Below are 19,634 nucleotides of genomic sequence, written 5' to 3'. Positions count from 1 at the left end.
CTTCTGAAGTTGAGTTGTTGTTTTCTGTCTAACTGCTCTCAGATGACTCACGTCCCAGTCAAGCACAAGTTATTAACGGACCATTTAAAGGAGCTGGTAATATTACTTTTACATTCAGTGGGGGAGATTTATCAAAACCTGTGCAGAGGAAGAGTGGTGCAGTTGCCCATAGCAACCAATCAGATTGCTTCTTTCATTTTCCACAGGCCTCTAAAGAGGCCTGTGGAAAATGAAAGAAGCAATCTGATTGGTTGCTATGGGCAACTGCACCTCTCTTCCTCTGCACAGGTTTTGATAAATCTCCCCCAGTGTGTCTATCTCTGTCCGGTTTGGTTGGTGTAGCCAGCATTTATTTTGGTCACTTTTGGTCTGCTGCTAGCTTGCTGTTGTCTGATTTTTTTCTGTATTTTTGTGTTGTCTTTTTTTTTGGGTGTTTTGTATGGATCAGCTTACAAGTATTACACCTTCTATCAATGGCAATCAACCTGGTGAAAATTTGCTCACTCATCCTGCAAATACTACTACTCCCAGCTCTTGCAATCATTCTCAATAAGTAGTTGCTCACTCATCCTGCAACTACTGCTATAAAAACCTTCTTCAGTCATCCAGGTGAGTAGTTACTAGGGATCGACCGATTATCAGTATGGCCGATATTATCGGCCGATAATCACGATTTTGGGCATTATCGGTATTGGCAATTACCTTGCCGATAAGCCGATAATGCCCCGCCCCCCGCACCGCCCCGTGACCTGCCGCACCGCGACCGCCCCCCCACCTCGCACCCCCACCGTAGTGCTGGGCGGTATACCGGTATGGATTTTTGCCCATACCGCTATACCGGTCGGGCCCCTCCCCCACCCTCCGAGTCAATAAAAAAAATAAATGTATAAACTTACCCGTAATGGGGGTGGTCCGGGCCATCCATCCTTCCTTTCTGTAGTGTCCGGCGGCATTCCGGGTGGAGGGTGAACCGGTCCGGGCTGTCCTTCTCCGGGGGTCCTCTTCTCCATAGCGCTGCATAGACGCCGCTACGCCGTGACTGCTCGGAGTGGAGAAGAGCACCCACGGAGAGGAAGGACAGCCCGGACCGGTGCACCCTCCACCCGGAATGCCGCCGGACACTACAGGAAGGATGGATGGATGGCCCGGACCACCCTGACAGGTAGGGGAGAGAATCGGGTGGTGGCGGCGGCGGCCTATGGCACCGCAAAAGCCACTGCAGTGCATTGATTTAAAGCGCCTGCTTTAAATCAATGACCTGCAGCGGTGTCGAGGGGGGATAAATAGCCGATAACTTATACCGGAATATCGGTATAAGTTCTCGGCTATCGGCCCTAACCTCCACCGATTATCGGTATCGGCCCAAAAAAACGATATCGGTCGATCCCTAGTAGTTACTCATTATTTCTGACTTTGATACAAGCTTTTTTTTTTTTGCCCGATTACTGGTGGATATTCCTATCTTGCTCTACCATAAGTCCTGGGGGCATCTGGGATCTGGGTAGGGGAAGTCATATTTAGGAAAGGCCGGTACTAAAGATGATGTTTAATTCTGCTGCTTAGCAACCCAAAAGTATTAATACTTCCATCTATTATCTATTTATTATCCATCCATATCTATGCATGTAGCTACCTAATATATTTTATTATTTTACATAAAATGTAATGCCAGGGTATATAGGAAGAAATAACAAAAATTTTTATATGATCATTTCCATACACAGAAATAAAACAAGATTTTCACCATTTTATTTTGGATATTAAAATAATAATTTTTCTATCAAACAGAAAATTTTAATTAGCATTCACTCAACAAAATGAGGTATTTTCAGATATAAAAATAAAATAATCTAGTAAAGTGCATTATGGTAGGTACAAATATCTAGAGTATATAAGACAGTATCAATTACAGTCTATAGCTGTTCACACATTTAAAACATACATATAAAAACAAACAATATATCATATAAAACGGAGGCCTTTATACAAGATTTATATAGTAGTAAAAAAAAAAGGATTATACTGCCCCCTAGTGATGTAAAAATCATATCACATCACCGGACTTCCAGTTACGCTCCAGTGTAAATGACTACAATTTGGGATCAATCCTGCTGCACTTCAAACCTGTCAGGAAACAATCCATACAAATAATATGTGGTCTTAAAAAATGTACTAAAAATGTTTTAAATCTTTAAACATTGCCAGAATAAAAAATATATACAATGTTTAACCATTCATAATGTATTCAAACAAATCCCATCTTTTATTATTCTGTTTATGTAATAGTACGCAGAATGGAATATAACCATATGGGGTGGCCACCTCCACATTTAGAATGGAATGCAATTTAAAGGGGTATTCCGGCTTTACACATCTTATAAGATATATAATCGCAGGGGTCCCGCCGCTGAGGACCCCCGCGATCTTGGTGCAGCCCCCTGCATTCTGTGCAGGGCGCTGCCTCCAAGACGGGGACGTGACATCACAGCCACGCCCCCTCCCATATACATGGCCGATCATACATCTTATCCCCTATCCTTTGGATAGGGGATAAGATGTATAAAGCCGGAATACCCTTTAAGTGGAATCTTCATATAATAACTGCGTGGGACCCTCTCTTTTGGCCTGAGAACCACTGAGAGCATTTCCACCTCTGAACGACCCAACATGACCCAACGGTATATGGTTGCTCAATGGGCACCATGTAATACCACATTTCTCCTAAATTGGCTACTGCAGGAGAAATGTGCAGCCATCCAGAGCCAATCACCAGCTGAACTGATCACCGGTGGTTCCTCACCAGTGATTTTGTACAGTGGTTTTAACCCCTTTAATGTCTATGGTTTTGAGAGCTGTAACAGTCTGGATAGCTAATAATACAGTTTAGCAAATTCAAGTCCAATTCAACCAGTCTACCTTCTAGTCTTGAAAACGCTTGATGACAAATTCTTCCTTTAAAGTGTACCTGTCAGATCCCACAAAAAAAAAACAATAAAAAAAAACAACTGTTATATATGTTACTCAGTACCTCATCCTGATCATGAACATGTTTTGTCTCTATCACCCATATTTCACTAAAAAATAGCATATTAACACTACTCAATGTCTCTTTCATCTATCCAAAGGGAGGGGGCGTGTCCTTCTCTTGCCTGCACTGTGATGACTCCTCCCCCTCCCTCACTCTGCTGACTCACTACTCTTGGAGCAGCATAGCAGCCCTGTTCTGTAACCCTTTCCTCTCTGGTTTTATGCTGTACACACACACACAATGATTATTGGAGACTGCCTGTGCTCTACCAATGATAATATGGTGAGTGTATAACTTACAACTTTCTAAATTACTGCAAAGGTTTAGTGCTAAAAGTGCAGTGTTTTTGTGTGCATACTCTTTTTTGCAGCAGTGTTGCCTTCAGCTGTGTGCCTACAGTTTTTGCAAAACTACAACTCCCAGCATGCCCAGGCATCCATTGACTGTCTAGGCAGGCTTGGAGTTGTAGTTCTGTAACAAGTGGAGACACATGTTTGGAAAATTCTGTGTTACAGCAGTGTTGCTGTAGGCTGTGTTCCTCCTGCATCCTTGTCCATCAGTTATCTATTGACCATGATGCTTGGACACCCTCATGGTGCTCTGGGACTCATCAGTGTCCCAGGAAGTATGGGGACCCCTAGTGGTGGGATTTTCAACGGCAGTTTTCTTTAATAAAATGTGAATTTGTTTTAAAGTATATTAGAAAAATTATTGCTTTGCCAAGATGTACAACATATAAAAAGTTTTTATATCTGACAGTGCCTATTTAAAATGTCAGAGATACGTCAAAAGTTTTGATTGGTCGGGGTCTTAGTCCTGAGACTCGTACCAATTATGAGAATGAGCTGCTTCACTCCTTGGCTTGCAGTGATCTACATCCTGCAGTCCCATTATAAGTCTATGGGGCCATAGGATGAAAATCATGTTCTGTTTACAAGGCACAGAAAATAGGGTAGGGGTTCTTTCTCGCAGGTCGATCTCACCCTGTTTAATAGGGTCAGCCATAAGCTGACAAATGAGCAAATGCTCATCCACTAATTGTGTTCTTTTGACTGGTCAAAAAAAAAATCATTGGCAATCTGCAGCACTTATGTAATAGGGGATGTTGGCCGACGACCGATGAAAGCCCCACAAACGATCCATCGATTGTTTCTGCAGCCCACCCTGCACAATACTCAAGCCATTTAAAGGCTCTGCGAATAAGTACTGATCTATGAGATTACCACAAAGTGAATGGTCACAGCAAAAGAACGTCAGAAGTCCAGATATAAAGAAGGCTTTAGATTTATTTCACACCATAAAGGGAGTTGGTGCTGACTCTATTTCTATAATCTATGAGATTGGCGCTCATATGCAGTGTGGGGTGGGCTGTGTAATAGGGTCAATAGGGTCCTAAGGCTACCGTTTTTTGTCCCATCCTTGTAATTTTGGAGATTTCATACACACCTTGGGGCTGACAAAGAAAGCCGACTGTCCTATTGTCTGACTGGATAATCTGTCAGTGTAGGTAACATGAACCTTTCATTAGAAAACACCGGACTTTCCTCAAGATGCTAAAAGGGATGGATAAGAAAATGTGCTGAACATCCGCCTGAACAGCTGAGGTGAAGTGGATCCGCTGTACCTCTGTGGATGATGACGTGGGCCGTACCAGGGAGCAGAGTCTAAGGTGCCTCTGGTTTTCACCAGATCCCGCCGCAAAGCAGGATGGACTTGCTGCGGCAGGCGGCTCCAAGGTCGCTACCCCTGATACGACTCGTCCACACAGGCGGCCGAGGTGTAACGTGGTACTGGAAGGATGAGGCAACACGTAGTCAGGATAGGAAGGCCGTCAGGGCTGGGGGCACAATAGCAGGGTCAGGTCACGTAGCAAGAGGTCAGAGGGCAGGCGGCACAGGAGCATGGTCAGGATACGTAGCAATAAGGTCTGATACACGGCAAGGCAAGACACAAACTGAACGCTTTCTCTTAGGCTGATAAGGCACAAAGATCTGGCAAGGGTCAAAAGGACGTGCTTGTACTTATAGGGTCATGGAGAAGCAAGAACCAATTAAATGTGTACTGTCGCTTTAAATTTCACAGAGCTGGTGCGCGCGTGCCCTAGGAGGTGGGGACATGCGTGCCGGCAAGCAGGAAGTGCACGGGGACAACGGGGAAGGTAATACACAGTGGGCAGGCTGCAATCGCATCGCGGGATGCAAATCGCAGTATGGAGTATGCCGGGCAGCAGAGGAGGAGTGCGTTCGCGGTCAGCATGTCTGACTGTGGCACGACTCCTAACAACTGCGTAATATGTATGATGTAAAGCAGTACAGGCAAACTTCCAGAAAGTAAATGTTCAATTTTTTCTTTGTCTTTCCTTTTTTCTGATTAATTTCACAATATAACTGTAATGTCCATTTTTCTGTGTTTTGTATTTTCTGCTTTGAGTCCTGTTCAGACATCGTTTATGTCTGAACAGTTTCTGTGTTAATTCTCCCTGGGATGGGAAGAGTTAACCTTCCTGACTTCAGCACTGGGAGTGGATATAAGCCCACTTCCATGGCTGGTAATTACACCTGTTACTCTGACCATGTTGGCATTATGTTCACTAAGTCTGTCTGAGCACATGTCCTGAGTTTTTAACCATGGTTATCTGTCCTGTCTGATATCTAGATTTTAGCTTGCCTTGTTTTAGTACCTTTGTCAGGTTTTAGTATTTTTGTATTGTTCGTTCTGCTATGTGTTTCCTGAGTCTGTATTCACAACTATGCGTTTTGTCAGTCCTGTTTTGACCCTTGTTTCATTCCTGGATCTCCTAGGATAGAATCCTGTTCTGAGCCTTGTGCTAATCTGTCTATCTAGGAGTGAGTTAGTCTTGTGTCCCATGTACCCATGTTTGCTTGTAATGAAGATTTTTGTTTCCTTCTAGGCTAGTATCCTGTTCACACTGTGGAGTTTGCACACAAGTTGGGAGCCTATTTGGCTTTAGTATTGATGTCCCTCCATGACTGAAGTGGGGTGTCCAGTGTGTTCCTTGTTCTTATTCCGGTGTGAATAATGCTCTTGATTACCTGTCCTGTTTAACTTCCTGTAACTCCAGTTAACCTGTTCATCCTCTGCATCTCCTGGTTTTGTATGCTGTATACTTCTGCTCATATCTAGTCTTGTTCATATTATCATATCAGCCGTTTATCTTTATCCCGGTTTCTGTACTGTTTGTTAGCATGCTATATTCTGCCTGGTATATCAGTTTGTAGCTTTGTAGTATTCCAGTTATGTTCCTGACTTGTTTCCAAACATGTACAGTTTGGTCTATTTTGTTTGACTTCTACGCTCATGCCCTTTAGCGCAGGAAGGGACTGGCGCCCAGTTGTCATTCACCGCTAGGGTGTCTGGGCAGGTGGGCAGGGATTCTGTCTACCTATAGCCACCAGTAGGGGGGAGCTTACTAAATATTATTCATAGAGTTCAATAAAAGAAAAACTGTAAGCAATTATCTCAACTTCCCTAGAATTTTTTCATGACTTTTATGACTTTGTGAAGAAAAACAGGGTATTTGGAGCTATTATTATTATTATTTTTTTAAGAAGAGATATATTATAAGATGATTCAGCCGATAATACCAGTCCATTTTACATGTTTCCCCCTTTATTTTTAGAAAGTATCTATTGAATAAACTGGTACGATGTTACTATTCCAATGTCCTTGCCCTCTTCTTTGCACAGAACCAATGCATCTTTGAGCAGTACAGCTGAATTGTCTGAAATGGACTGGTTGCTATAGATACATCGCCTAAGAACTATGGTAATTTCCTATGAGGTTGTCAGGTAACAGTCGGTCTCATATTAATAAGGTCTAAACTGGCTATATGTTTCAGACATGCTCCTTTGGCTGACAGCTATCTCTTCTGATGCATGGAGTGGGTGCTGACCCACTTCTCCATGCAGCCAGGAGAGTCGAGGGCCCACACTAAAGATCGCAAGAGTTCCCTGTGGATAGAGGTACTCCGCCCCAAAGGATAGGGGATAAGATGTCTGATCGTGGGGGTCCTGCCGCTGGGGACCCCGCGATCTCCCCGCTGCACCCGGTGTTCATTTAGAGCACTGGGTGCAGCGCCGGAGGCTTGTGACGTCACGGCCACGCCCCGCTTGTGACATCACAGCCATGCCCCCTCAATGACCATAGACTTGCATTGAGGGGGCATGGCCGTGACGTCACGAGTGGGGTGTGACCGTGACGTCACGAGCCTCTGCTCTGCATCACCAGTCATCCGGCACGGAGCGAGGTTCACTCCGTGCACCAAATGTCTGGGGTGCCGCAGCCGAGATCTCGGGGGTCCCCAACGGCGGCACCCCCGCGATCAGACAATGTATAGGGGATAAGGTGTCTAGGGGCGGAGTACCCCTTTAATGCTGCCATCCACCATGTTGCTACATCTAATCATAGGATGTGATGCACTATCCAGTGTGGTTACTATAAACTCTAAACATAAACGTATTTCCAGTGTAAATTTGTCAGAAAAATATAGAAAAATAAAATATATGTATTTACTCAAAAAACATTACAATATTTTACAAACCAATAATAAAAAAAAAATAATAAAAAATATTACAATCGCAGATATTTACATTCATAGGTACATACATTCAGGAAGGTGAAGAGATAACAGTACTATGATACAATGGATGATAGCGAATTGTTCAGCCACCTACAGGACTATCAGTATCGTCTCTGGAGCCGGGTGCGCGGGTCAGCTGACAGACTGCGATATTTTTGTGCCTGTGTCATGTGTTCTGCCGGCTGTGGTGGGAACTGATGGACCTTCTGAAAAATATATTACAGGTCATTTAAACATTAGGATTAGTTATACGTTCTATATAAAGCAGGCTGGCGCTGTTCAGACATATTTGCAGACCACTGGTTGGCAGTGTAAAGAAATTGTTCTGGCAGGATGGATACACACGTGGTGTCATTTTATGTTCTTTCTTTTTCTGATCTGTTTCTATTTTCTGACTGTTATTATTTTTATTCCATTTTTTGTACATTATTATGGGGGCAGCCATCTTGCCTGAGTCCTTTTTCACAGCATTTAGTGATAAGCTTTACAGCAGGACCCAGAAACACAGACAACAATAGACTGAAGCTGTCCTGTTGATATGAATGGAAAACGTGTTTAAGTGGGGAGGGGGAGGCTAAGCTGTGAGCAACAGCTATTATGTGTACCTTTGTTATCTAAACCAGTGTTTTCCAAACAGTGTGTCTCCAGGTATTGCAAAACTACAACTCCCAGCATGCACAGACAGCCAAAGGCGTCGGGGCATGCTAGGAGTTGTAGTTTTGCATAGTTTGAGACACACTGTTTGGAAAACACTCGCATAGATAACAGAGGTACACATCATTTTCCCATACCAGACCTAGTATGGGAAAATTACCAATTTTTACAATAAGTTTTCATGTTAAAGGGGTTGTCCGGAGAAAATAAACCTATCTGCTATTCACAGGATAGGGAATAAGTATCTGATCGCGAAGGATCTGACCGCTGGGACCCCAAACGATCTTCGGAGCAGTGCTCCGACTTTCAGTAAAAGTGCTTGAGGTATAGGGTTGAGTTATTTTTTACTGGATAACCCCTTTTAACATATTTTTTTTAACAATTTTTGCAAAAATATTTTTTTCAAATTTTACATTTCGCAATCTATATTATAAAATAAACCTGACATCTTGTAGTTTCCATTCTGGCCACTAGGCCTAATATTAAGCTGCCACTTCCTGTTCTGTAAATATCACTTTTCATCAGTGTCCTCCTAGACAGGAGTACAGGAGTACACCCCCTTCTAGAGAGGTAACACCAGTATATAAATAACAGAGGTAAACACAATAGCTGAAGCTCAGAGCTCAGCCTCCCCCTCCCTGTAGAATGACTTCTGCACAGACCACAGAGCATGCTCAGAAACTTCTCCCATACAAATGAATAGGGACAGCTCTAGTCTGTTGTGTCTTGTGTCTACTTCCATGGGTCCTGCGGTAAAGCATATCTCTAAATGCTAATAAAAACAGCCAAGGCAAGATGGCTGGCCCGATAATAATGTACAAAATCTAGGCAATATTTAAAGGGGTACTCCAGTGGAAAACTATATTTTTTTAAATCAACTGGTGCCAGTAAGTTAAACAGATTTGTAAATTACTTCTTTAAAAAAAAATGTAATCCTTCCAGTACTTATCAGATGCTGTATACTAAAAATTATTTTCTTTTTGAATTTCCTTTCTGTCTGACCACAGTGCTCTCTGCTGACACCTCTGTCCATATCAGGAACTGTCCAGAGCAGGAGCAAATGCCCAAAACAAACCTGTCCTGCTCTGGACAGTTCCTGATATGGACAGAGGTGTCAGCAGAGAGCACTGTGGTCAGACAGAAAAGAAATTCAAAAAGAAAAGAACTTCCTGTGGAGCATACAGCAGCTGATAAGTACTGGAAGGATTAATATTTTTTTAATAGAAGTAATTTACAAATCTGTTTAACTTTCTGGCACCAGTGGATTTATAAAAAAATAAATAAATAAAATAAAAACAGTTTTCCACCAGAGTACCCCTTTAAATGTAAATATAGACATATTTGACTCCTTTAATGCCAGTATACTCACTGAAAACAAATAGAAGACAACTATAAATGCTTTATTAAGATAGGGGGGACAAGCTGGGGGCTTTGAAAGTGCTAACTCATAAACTGCCCAGAACAACCAATCGAATTCAAGCTGTCAAATTCCTAGCGCATTAGATTTGTCACTTTATAAGGTCCCTTGAAGTGTTATGTATTACACAATTATTACCAACTCATGAATATCCCCTGGATACGTTTATTGAAATACTTGCATGTCTAGTAAATAAAATAGGTGTAAATATTCCTCACCAGCGCTGATTTTGGTGGAAATCCTTGATTTGAAGCTGCAGAGGGTTTGACCATTGTTTCTTGAACATCTAAAACAGGAATAAAAGACATGAAAATCCTATCGATCAAATGTCACCTATGTATTACCATTGTCCGGGTCGTGTCCCTTCATGCTTTGTCACTTGTGAGCACTGACTAAACATTGTCAATGTAGGATAGTGTAGAGACACAACGGTGAGACCCAGTTGTCAGTTTATTTTACAGGAGGAATATTGTGAGGGGCGGCACAACACAGAATCTTAAAGGGGTATTCCTCCAGAAAACATCTTATCCCCTATGCAAATGATAGGGCATAAAATGTCTGATCACGGGCGGGGGGGGCGGCAGCGGCGGCGTTCGGAACACGGAAGCTTAAAGCTTCCATGTTTGTGACGTCATGCCACGCCCCCTCCATTCATGTCTATGGGAGGGGGCGTGAAGGCTAGTACAGTGGGGCAAAAAAGTATTTAGTCAGCCCCCAATTGTGTAAGTTCTCCCACTTAAAAAGATGAGAGGCCTGTAATTTTCATCATTGGTATACCTCAACTATGAGAGACATAATGAGAAAAATCTATAAGATCACATTGTCAGGCATGCTGGGAGTTGTAGTTTTGCAAGAGCTGGAGGGCCACAGGTTGGAAGCCCTTGCTCTAGGCCAGTGGTCTTAAACCTGCGGACCTCCAGATGTTGCAAAACTACAACTTCCTGAATGCATGCTGGTAGTTGTAGTTTTGCAACATCTGGAGGTCCGCAGGTTGGAGACCACTGCTCTAGGCCATTGTTCCCCAAAATGGATTGCTTAGAGGCCTGGGAAACTGGGATTAGGTGAAGGGGTTCCCTTTTAAGCAATTTTCTATACTCCCCCCTATTGGTAATCCAGATCGGGGTGTGTGTCTGGCTGGACCCCCTACTCTCTGTACTTACTTTGCAGCCTCTGATTGAGGCGATCCAGGGACTGAAGGAGCCTCTGTTCTTCTATAGAGAGCGCGGTGTGCGGCGCTTTGTGTATGGCGGCGGCGTGCTTGTTCGCCTGCGCCTCTTGCATGGCAGCTAGAATTTCTCCATCTGTTGCAGATGTTTCCACCAGGTTCTCTGCCAGCATAAACTGAGCCGTGCTCTCCGAGACTACAGACAGCAAAAAAATGATCAAATGTAAGCAATAACATCGTAATTGGGTACAAAGAGCGATCCGCCAGCAGAATACATTATACATTACCCGAGAGCATTAACTAGGCAGACTCAGGGCGGAACGTACGCGGACACTTTCATCATTTCCACTGAATTACAATGGGATGGTTACAATTTTTTTTAATTAGATTTCTTCTGAATCCTTCCATGTAAACCTAGTACACAAGGTATCACTAACACTACCCTTTATAGACCACCAATGGAGGCGGGAGTTATGGAACAAAACAGACATCAGGCAGTCGACTGTACACGGAGACCAACATCAGATAGAAACAACTACAGTGATCCCTCAACTTACAATGGCCTCAACATACCATAGTTTCAACATACAATGGTCTTTTCTGGACCATCGTAAGTTGTAAACAGACTCAACATACAATGTACAGACAGTCCGGATCTGTGAAACGTGTCAATGGCCGGAAGAACCGACCAATCAGAATGGGCATTCACTGGTAAAACACCTGTATTACTGAAGTGTATGCACTGCCTGATGTCTGGTAGTGCCCCCTACAGTACAGGGAGGTATTACATGTTCTGTACACTTTACCTGTACCAGGGTTAGCTGCTCCTTTGGACACCAGGTGGGGGCGACTCCATTACTTTTTTACTTACAGGACCCTGAAGAAGCTCCTGTCCTCTATATAGACCAGTGTTTCCCAAGCAGGGAGCCTCCAGCTGTTGCAAAACTACAACTCCCAGCATGCCCGGACAGCCAAAGGCTGTCCGGGCATGCTGGGAGTTGTAGTTTTGCAACAGCTGGAGGCTCCCTGCTTGGGAAACACTGACATAGACTGTGATTTACAGTTCCCAGCAGATCTTTCCTACTTTTATATGTAAGGATTTGCTTTATCTATATTAGTTATCTACTTATTTTTCTTTAATCCTCCCTTTTTTTCCTATTTTTGGAGGACATTTTGGTGCCTTTAGAACCAATTACCAGGTTTCTGGTCTCAACATACAATGGTTTCAACATACAATGGTCGTCCTGGAACCAATTAATATTGTAACTTGAGGGACCACTGTACAAAAATACTGCAAAAATGAAAAAGACATAGGGGGAGATTTATCAAAACCCGTCCAGAGGAAAAGTTGCTGAGTTGCCCAGAGCAACCAATCAGATCGCTTCTTTCATTTTGCAGAGGCCTTGTTAAAAATGAAAGCAGTGATCTGATTGGTTGCTATGGGCAACCGGGCAACTTTTTCTCTGGATAGGTTTTGATAAATCTCCCCCATAGCCTCTTCCTTTATTCTGTTTTCTCATATATCAACACATAGAGGGAGATTTATCAAACCCAATACCTGTCCAGAGAAAAAGTTGCTGAGTTGCCCATAGCAACCAATCAGGTCGCTTCTTTCATTTTTGACAAGGCCTCTGCAAAATGAAAGTAGCGATCTGATTGGTTGCTATGGGCAACTCAGCAACTTTTCCTCTGGGCAGGTTTTGATAAATCTCCCTTATAGAGCCCATTCAGCCCAACCAGTTGGTCTCCACTTTTTTAACGTCCTGAACTTCATTTTCCGCAGCAAAATTTTCCATAGAAAAATTTGGAAATTGTAGCTTTGCAACAGCTTGAGGCCCCCTGTCTGGAAAACACTGTTCTATATTGTAGTAATGTATGAATCTGGTGGATGTGAATCGTCGCTTAGGCTGGGTTTACATCACGTTTTCTCCCATAGGGGAACGCATATGGCAGAGGGGAGCTAAAACCTCGCGCTCCCGTATGCCTTTCTATGCGCTCCCATATGTAATTCATTTCAATGAGCCGGCCGGAGTGAAACGTTCAGTGCGATCGGCTCATTTTTGCGCCGTAGGCGCTTTTTCCCCAGACCTAAAACTGTGGTCAACCACGGTTTTAGGTCCGGCTGTAAAAGTGCATATGGCGCAAAAATGAGCCGACCGGACCGAACGTTTCACTCCGGCCGGCTCATTGAAATGAATTACATACGGGAGCGCATAGAAAGGCATACGGGAGCGCGAGATTTTAGCTCCCCCCTGCCGTATGCGCTCCCGTATGGGAGAAAACGTGATGCGAACCCAGCCTTACAGCGCTTGTTATTTTCTTTGAAGGGTTCCCGGCTTTATGTTAATGCAGCAAAAGAAAAATCAAGGTGCTTTCCAATATAATTTGCTATCCAATGTATTTAACCATTTAAAGCCAGTATTCTTGCTTACAAAAGTAGCACAGTTTTGAGCAAACCTCATTTTGCGCTTTTTTTTTTTTTAAGTGGGTGGGAGGGGGTGCAGAAACCATGAATTAACAACAATTCACCGACAGCCAAAGAAGGCTTAATAAATCAATAGGTGTGCACTGCTTAATACATCTGCCACAACTGACTTTAACATTCTTTGACTTAAAGGGGTATTCCAGGAATTTTTTTTATTTGACTATGCTTCAGGGGCTATAAAGTTAGTGTAGTTCATAATATAGTGTCTGTACCTGTGTGTGACGGTTTTCTCACAATTCTTATGTGATTTTCACCCCAATATTTATTTTTACCAGCATACAAAATCACTGCTGTCTCAGATTTTTCCCAGGTTGCAATGCGGCCAAGACCTGACTCACTAGTCAGCTGATGACAGGAAGCCTGTCTGCACAATGGGTGGAGTGATCGCTTGGTGGGAGAGAGATCAATCTGCAACAGCTGTAGGCAACCTGATTGAAAACCACAGGTCCTTTGAATGGATGCAGCTCATTTATATTTCAATGGGTGGGGTGGCTGATGTGTGGGAAGGAGGAAAATGGAATTATAGGATTTGTAGGCAAAGAAGAAAACTCAAAAAGGAAATACTAGTTCACAAAAAGCTAGCCACAGTGTTATGGTAATCTCACAACATAGCCATTTAGCCCCAAGACAAGCGCAGATCCTTCCTAAGCATGTCCACTACTGCCTGCCAGGTACGTACTAAAATCACCTTATGGTGGATAATCCTTTTAAAGTAATGGACATGCTTACCAAGGATCTGTGCTTGTGTTGGTGGTAAATGGCCGTGTCCTGTGTCCCCCATTACACTGCTGGCTTGTTTATGGGAACTGGCTACTTCCTGTTTCTCTGCCCTCCCTCAGACTACAATCCCAAGGATCCTTTGTTTCAAGGTGGGAGGTGACTTGTTTCCCTCGTACACATACTTCGCCCCACCCATTGCTGCACAGCCATGCGCCCCTTTGATCACATGATTTCCCTGACACACAAGCTGTGGATCTGTGCGATGATGAATTCATGCACATGTGCACTGGTAACATCATCAGGTGGCTGGCTTCACACACAACAGATGAAACGGCCCAGCCCTGCTCAGCACCTGACTTGTGATGTATTGTCTCGGGCCACACAGCAGGCTGGGAAAGGTCCGAGACAACACTCATTTTGTAGGCTGCAGAAAATGAACTACTGCGGAAAAAAAAAAGACAAAAACATTTGATGCCAGTCACCAAACACAGGAAAGTGAAGTATATTAGTAGCTAGAACCAAAAATCCCAGAATAGCCTTGAAAGAGAACACTAAGTTTCCCCACAGTTTACAGATAGTTAACTGGATATTTGCTTTTCATGGGACCCTTCTAACAAATAAGAATTGTCCAAATTGGAGAACCCCTTTAGAGGGGTACTCCCGTGGAAACCTTTTTTTTTTTTTTTTTAAATCAACTGGTGCCAGAAAGTTAAACAGATTTGTAAATCACTTCTATAAAAAAATCTTAATCCTTAAAGTACTTTTTAGGGGCTGTATACTAAAGAGAAATCCAAAAAGAAATGCATTTCCTGTGATGTCCTGACCACGGTGCTCTCTGCTGACCTCTGCTGTCCATATAAGGAACTGTCCAGAGAAGCATATGATTTTCTCCAGTTCCTAAAATGGACAGCAGAGGTCAGCAGAGAGCACTGTGGTCAGGACATCACAGGAAATGCATTTCTTTTTGGATTTCTATTTAGTATACAGCCCCTAAAAAGTACTGGAAGGATTAAGATTTTTTAATAGAAGTGATTCACAAATCTGTTTAACTTTCTGGCACCAGTTGATTAAAAAAAAAAAAGTTTTCCACGGGAGTACCCCTTTAAGCTTTATTGACATAAAACCATAAAAACTCAGTTTTAAAGATTTCAAGATGGCGGTACATTTACATGACACTAGAGCAACATCTGTCACAGTACCTACCTTCACCAGAATGTGTCACACTAACAGCCTGCCCGGGCTCGAGAGCACTCGGCAAAGGATTTACCTTCATCATGTTCACGTTCTGTAAATAGTAAAATAATATGTCAACTGGGAGACAAAATAGCCCATAATAGTCTCTGGCCACCGTATTTCAGATGTGTATCACATGGTCTAGGACAGTGGTCTCCAACCTGCGGACCTTCAGATGTTGCAAAACTACAACTCCCAGCATGCCCGGACAGCCAACGGCTGTCCGGGCATGCTGGGAGTTGTAGTTTTGCCACATCTGGAGGTCCGCAGGTTGAAGACCACTGGTCTAGGATATTGTCATGTACACCAAGAATTATTCCAGGTATTTCTAAAGCATGGAATAAAATAAGAGAGTCCAGCCCTACTCCGCATTCACTGGAATCTCCTGTATATATGCAACGTGTGAAGAAACCCCTGGACTCAGGAGCAGGCATAAACTAAGAAGGGGGGTTTTCAGCTCCGATTCATAAAATTTCGAGCTTTAATGGTAATTTCGGTAAAAGCGCATCACAGGAAACAGCAGACATGTTAGACATTGTTGTCCTTAAAGGGGTTATCCAGGAAAAAACTTTTATATATATATATATATATATATATATATATATATATCAACTGGCTCCAGAGAGTTAAACAGATTTGTAAATTACTTCTATTAAAAAATCTTAAACCTTTCAGTACTTATGAGCTGCTGAAGTTGAGTTGTTCTTTTCTGTCTAAGTGCTCTCTGATGACACGTGTCTCGGGAACTGTCCTGAGTAGAAGCAAATCCCCATAGCAAACCTCTTCTACTCTGTGCAGTTCCCGAGACAAGCAGAGATGTCAGCAGAGAGCACTGTTGCCAGACAGAAAAGAACCACTCAACTTCAGCAGCTGATAATTATTGGAAGGCTTAAGATTTTTTAATAGAAGTCATTTACTAAATCTGTTTAACTTTCTGGCACTCGCTTCATGTACATGGAGAAACATGGCCCCGTTCTGGAGATTGCTGGGACCCCCCACAATCAGACACTTATCCCCTATCCTCTGGATAAAGGAAACGTTTCAAAATGCTCGCTACTTCTTTAATCTATATACATAAAGAGCTGGAAACCAGAGCATCAAATCTGCAGGTTAAGTATGTGTGAAAATACCATTAAAGGGGTACTCCGGTGGAAAACTATTTTTTTTTTTTAATCAACTGGTGCCAGAAAGTTAAACAAATTTATAAATTACTTCCATTAAGAAATGTTAATCCTTTCAGTACTTATTAGCTGCTGAATACTACAGAGGAAATTCTTTTCTTTTTGGAACACAGAGCTCTCTGCTGACATCACGACCACAGTGCTCTCTGCTGACATCTCTGTCCATTTTAGGAACTGTCCAGAGCAGCATATGTTTTCTATGGGGATTTTCTCCTACTCTGGACAGTTCCTAAAATGGACGGAGATGTCAGCAGAGAGCACTGTGGTCATGATGCCAGCAGAGAGCACTGTGGTCATGATGTCAGCAGAGAGCTCTGTGTTCCAAAAAGAAAAGAATTTCCTCTGTAATATTCAGCAGCTAATAAGTACTGGAAGGATTAAGATTATTTTTATAGAAGTAATTTACAAATCTGTTTAACTTTCTGGCACCAGTTGATTTGATAAAAATAAAAAAAGTTTTCCACCGGAGTACCCCTTTAAGCTAGTCATACACATTAGATTAAAGTCAACCGAATGCGCCAATTTCAGCCAGATCAGCTGACTGTCTAATGTATATGGAGACCTCCCAATGGCCGATGTTCTCCAGGTGAAAAGCTACTGCCAGAGCAGCGACCAACCGGGAAATATAAATGCTCGGCCGAGTCTGTATGTGTATGAAGAGAACAGAAGATATCATTGTTGGAAAAATTTACATTCGGGTGACAGCTACCTAAATTTGTTTTTGCTGAATACGTATGGAATCCTACAGAAGCATATAGTAAGTAGAGAGCCATAGAAGTATAAAGGGGCTTTTATTATGAAAGGTTGTATGGAACAGCACTACGGTCATGTTCAGAACGCCTTACTGACATTGTGTCATATGCAGATTCCTAATAATAAATACCACTGACTTACAAACAAGGGGTCCCCATGTACTTAGTTTGGGAGTCCAATTCAAGAGGACATGTTGAATCCCAATAACGAGAGCCTACCAAATATATGGTGCTAGTACTATGCCGGTTATCATGCCAAGTGCCTAGAACAGTGTTTTCCAAACATTGTGCCTCCAGCAGTTGCAAAACTACAACTCCCAGCATGCCCAGACAGCCTTCGGCTGTCTGGGCATGCTGGGAGTTGTAGTTTTGCAACAGCTGGAGGCACAATGTTTGGAAAACACTGGACTAAGGTTTTCTGATATAAACAGGCTGTTCGGGAATGCTGGGAGTTGCAGTTTTGCAACAGCTGGAGGCACGCTGAGTGGAAAACACTGGACTAAGGTGTACTGATATAAGGTGGCTTTCTGTGCATGCTGGTAGTTGTACTTTTGCAACAGCTGGAGACACACTGGTTGGAAAACACTGGACTAAGGTTTTCTGATATAAACAGGCTGTCCGGGAATGCTGGGAGTTGCAGTTTTGCAACAGCTGGAGGCACGCTGAGTGGAAAACACTGGACTAAGGTGTACTGATATAAGGTGGCTTTCTGTGCATGCTGGTAGTTGTACTTTTGCAACAGCTGGAGACACACTGGTTGGAAAACACTGGACTAAGGTTTTCTGATATAAACAGGCTGTCCGGGAATGCTGGGAGTTGCAGTTTTGCAACAGCTGGAGGCACGCTGAGTGGAAAACACTTGACTAAGGTGTACTGATATAAGGTGGCTCTCCGGGCATGCTGGGAGTTGCAGTTTTGAAACAGCTGGAGACACACTGGTTGTGAAACACTGGACTAAGGTTTTGTTATATAAAGGTGGCCAACCAGGCATGCTGGGAGTTTTCATTTTGCAACAGCTGGAGGCACGGTGTGTGGAAAACACTGGACTAAGGTGTTCTGATATAAGGTGGCCGTCCCGGCATGCTGGGAGTTGTAGTTTTGCAACAGCTGGAGGCACGCTGTGTGGAAAACACTGGACTAAGGTGTACTGATATAAGTTCGCTCTCCGGGCATGCTGGGAGTTGTAGTTGTGCAACATCTGGAGGTATACTGTTTGGGAAACACTGGACTAAGGTGTAATGATATAAGGTCGCTCTCCGGGCATGCTGGGAGTTGTAGTTGTGCAACATCTGGAGGTATACTGTTTGGGAAACACTGGACTAAGGTGTAATGATATAAGGTCGCTCTCCGGGCATGCTGGGAGTTGTAGTTGTGCAACATCTGGAGGCATACTGTTTGGGAAACACTGGACTAAGGAGCAGCGGGGCCTTCAGGACCCAGGTAAGACTGGTACTACACCACCCCCTACAGCGGCGCTCCTACACGCAGGGTCCTGAGATCCACATGTGACTCTTTCTCTCACTATTGACCTTGGCAGTGAGGAAAATCCCAATTCATTCCCATCAAAGCTGAACCGCTAGGTACTGTAGGTTACTATTTTAACTTCCATAAGGTTAGGAAGCAAAGTTCACACTGGAGCCAATGTAATACAATACGACTCAACCCGACACTTCCACCGTAACACAGACCTACGCCACATGACCCCCATAATCTGGTGGTGACACGCTGAAATGCTTGGAGGGAAAAGGTTAAATAAGCAGACATTGTGTAAGCGCTCGCATACAGACATCTGCAGGGGAATGAAGTCATGTCGCCTGTAATCTGCTGCATGTTTCTGATGATGGATTTCAGCTCCGAGTAAACACTACCGATTAACGCTGCGCAGAAGAGCCGCTTACCGCCATCCTCGTCTATTGTATAAAGTCATGTGACTGAGCTCATCTACTGGATGTGACCAACAGGCACTCTAGAGCAGTGGTCTTCAACCTGCGGGCCTCCAGATGTTGCAAAACGGGTATCCTGGGAGTTGTAGTTTTGCAACATCTGGAGGTCCGCAGGTTGGAGACCACTGCTCTAGAGGGAAAAAAAAAATTTCAAATCAACTGGTGGCAGAAAGTTACACAGATTAGTAAATTACTTCTATTTAAAAATCTTAATCCTTACAGTACTAATCAGCTGCTGTATGCTCCACATGAAGTTATGTAGTTCTTTCCAGTCTGACCACAGTGCTCTCTACTGCCACCTCTGTCTGTGTAAGGAACTGTCTGGAGTAGGAGAAGTTTGCTATGGGGATTGGCTTCTGCTCTGGACAGTTCCTGACATGGACAGAGGTGGCAGCAGAGAGCACTGTGGGCAGACTGGAAATAACTACATAACTTCCTCCAGAGCATACAGCAGCT

At 43.4% G+C, this 19,634-nt stretch overlaps 1 protein-coding gene across 4 annotated transcripts in view; it reads right to left on the bottom strand.

Annotated features, from left to right (window-relative positions):
- Positions 1 to 1,746: 1,746 nt before the first annotated feature.
- The window catches only part of CEP126 (centrosomal protein 126), a 95,521-nt gene continuing 77,633 nt past the window's right edge, over positions 1,747 to 19,634 (bottom strand). Inside the window, exons 9-14 of one of the 4 annotated variants that reach the window (XR_008889500.1) lie at positions 15,273 to 15,354; positions 10,860 to 11,060; positions 9,918 to 9,985; positions 7,655 to 7,834; positions 2,917 to 2,965; positions 1,747 to 2,124 (exon numbers count right to left, since the gene is read on the bottom strand). Coding sequence is in view for 2 of the 4 variants with exons in the window: in XM_056561544.1 (XP_056417519.1) it covers positions 7,730 to 7,834; positions 9,918 to 9,985; positions 10,860 to 11,060; positions 15,273 to 15,354 (456 nt within the window). In the remaining 2 variants the exon portion in view is untranslated. Of the gene's footprint in view, positions 2,966 to 7,255; positions 7,835 to 9,917; positions 9,986 to 10,859; positions 11,061 to 15,272; positions 15,355 to 19,634 lie in introns of those variants that run through there. The other 3 variants (XR_008889501.1, XM_056561544.1, XM_056561542.1) reach the window with 3 other exon arrangements.

The sequence above is a fragment of the Hyla sarda genome, chromosome 2, assembly GCF_029499605.1.
Source record: "Hyla sarda isolate aHylSar1 chromosome 2, aHylSar1.hap1, whole genome shotgun sequence".
Classification (NCBI taxonomy): Eukaryota; Metazoa; Chordata; class Amphibia; order Anura; family Hylidae; genus Hyla; species Hyla sarda.
The sequence above is the reverse complement of the archived record's forward strand: the minus strand, read 5'-3'. Positions and strand labels throughout refer to the sequence as shown.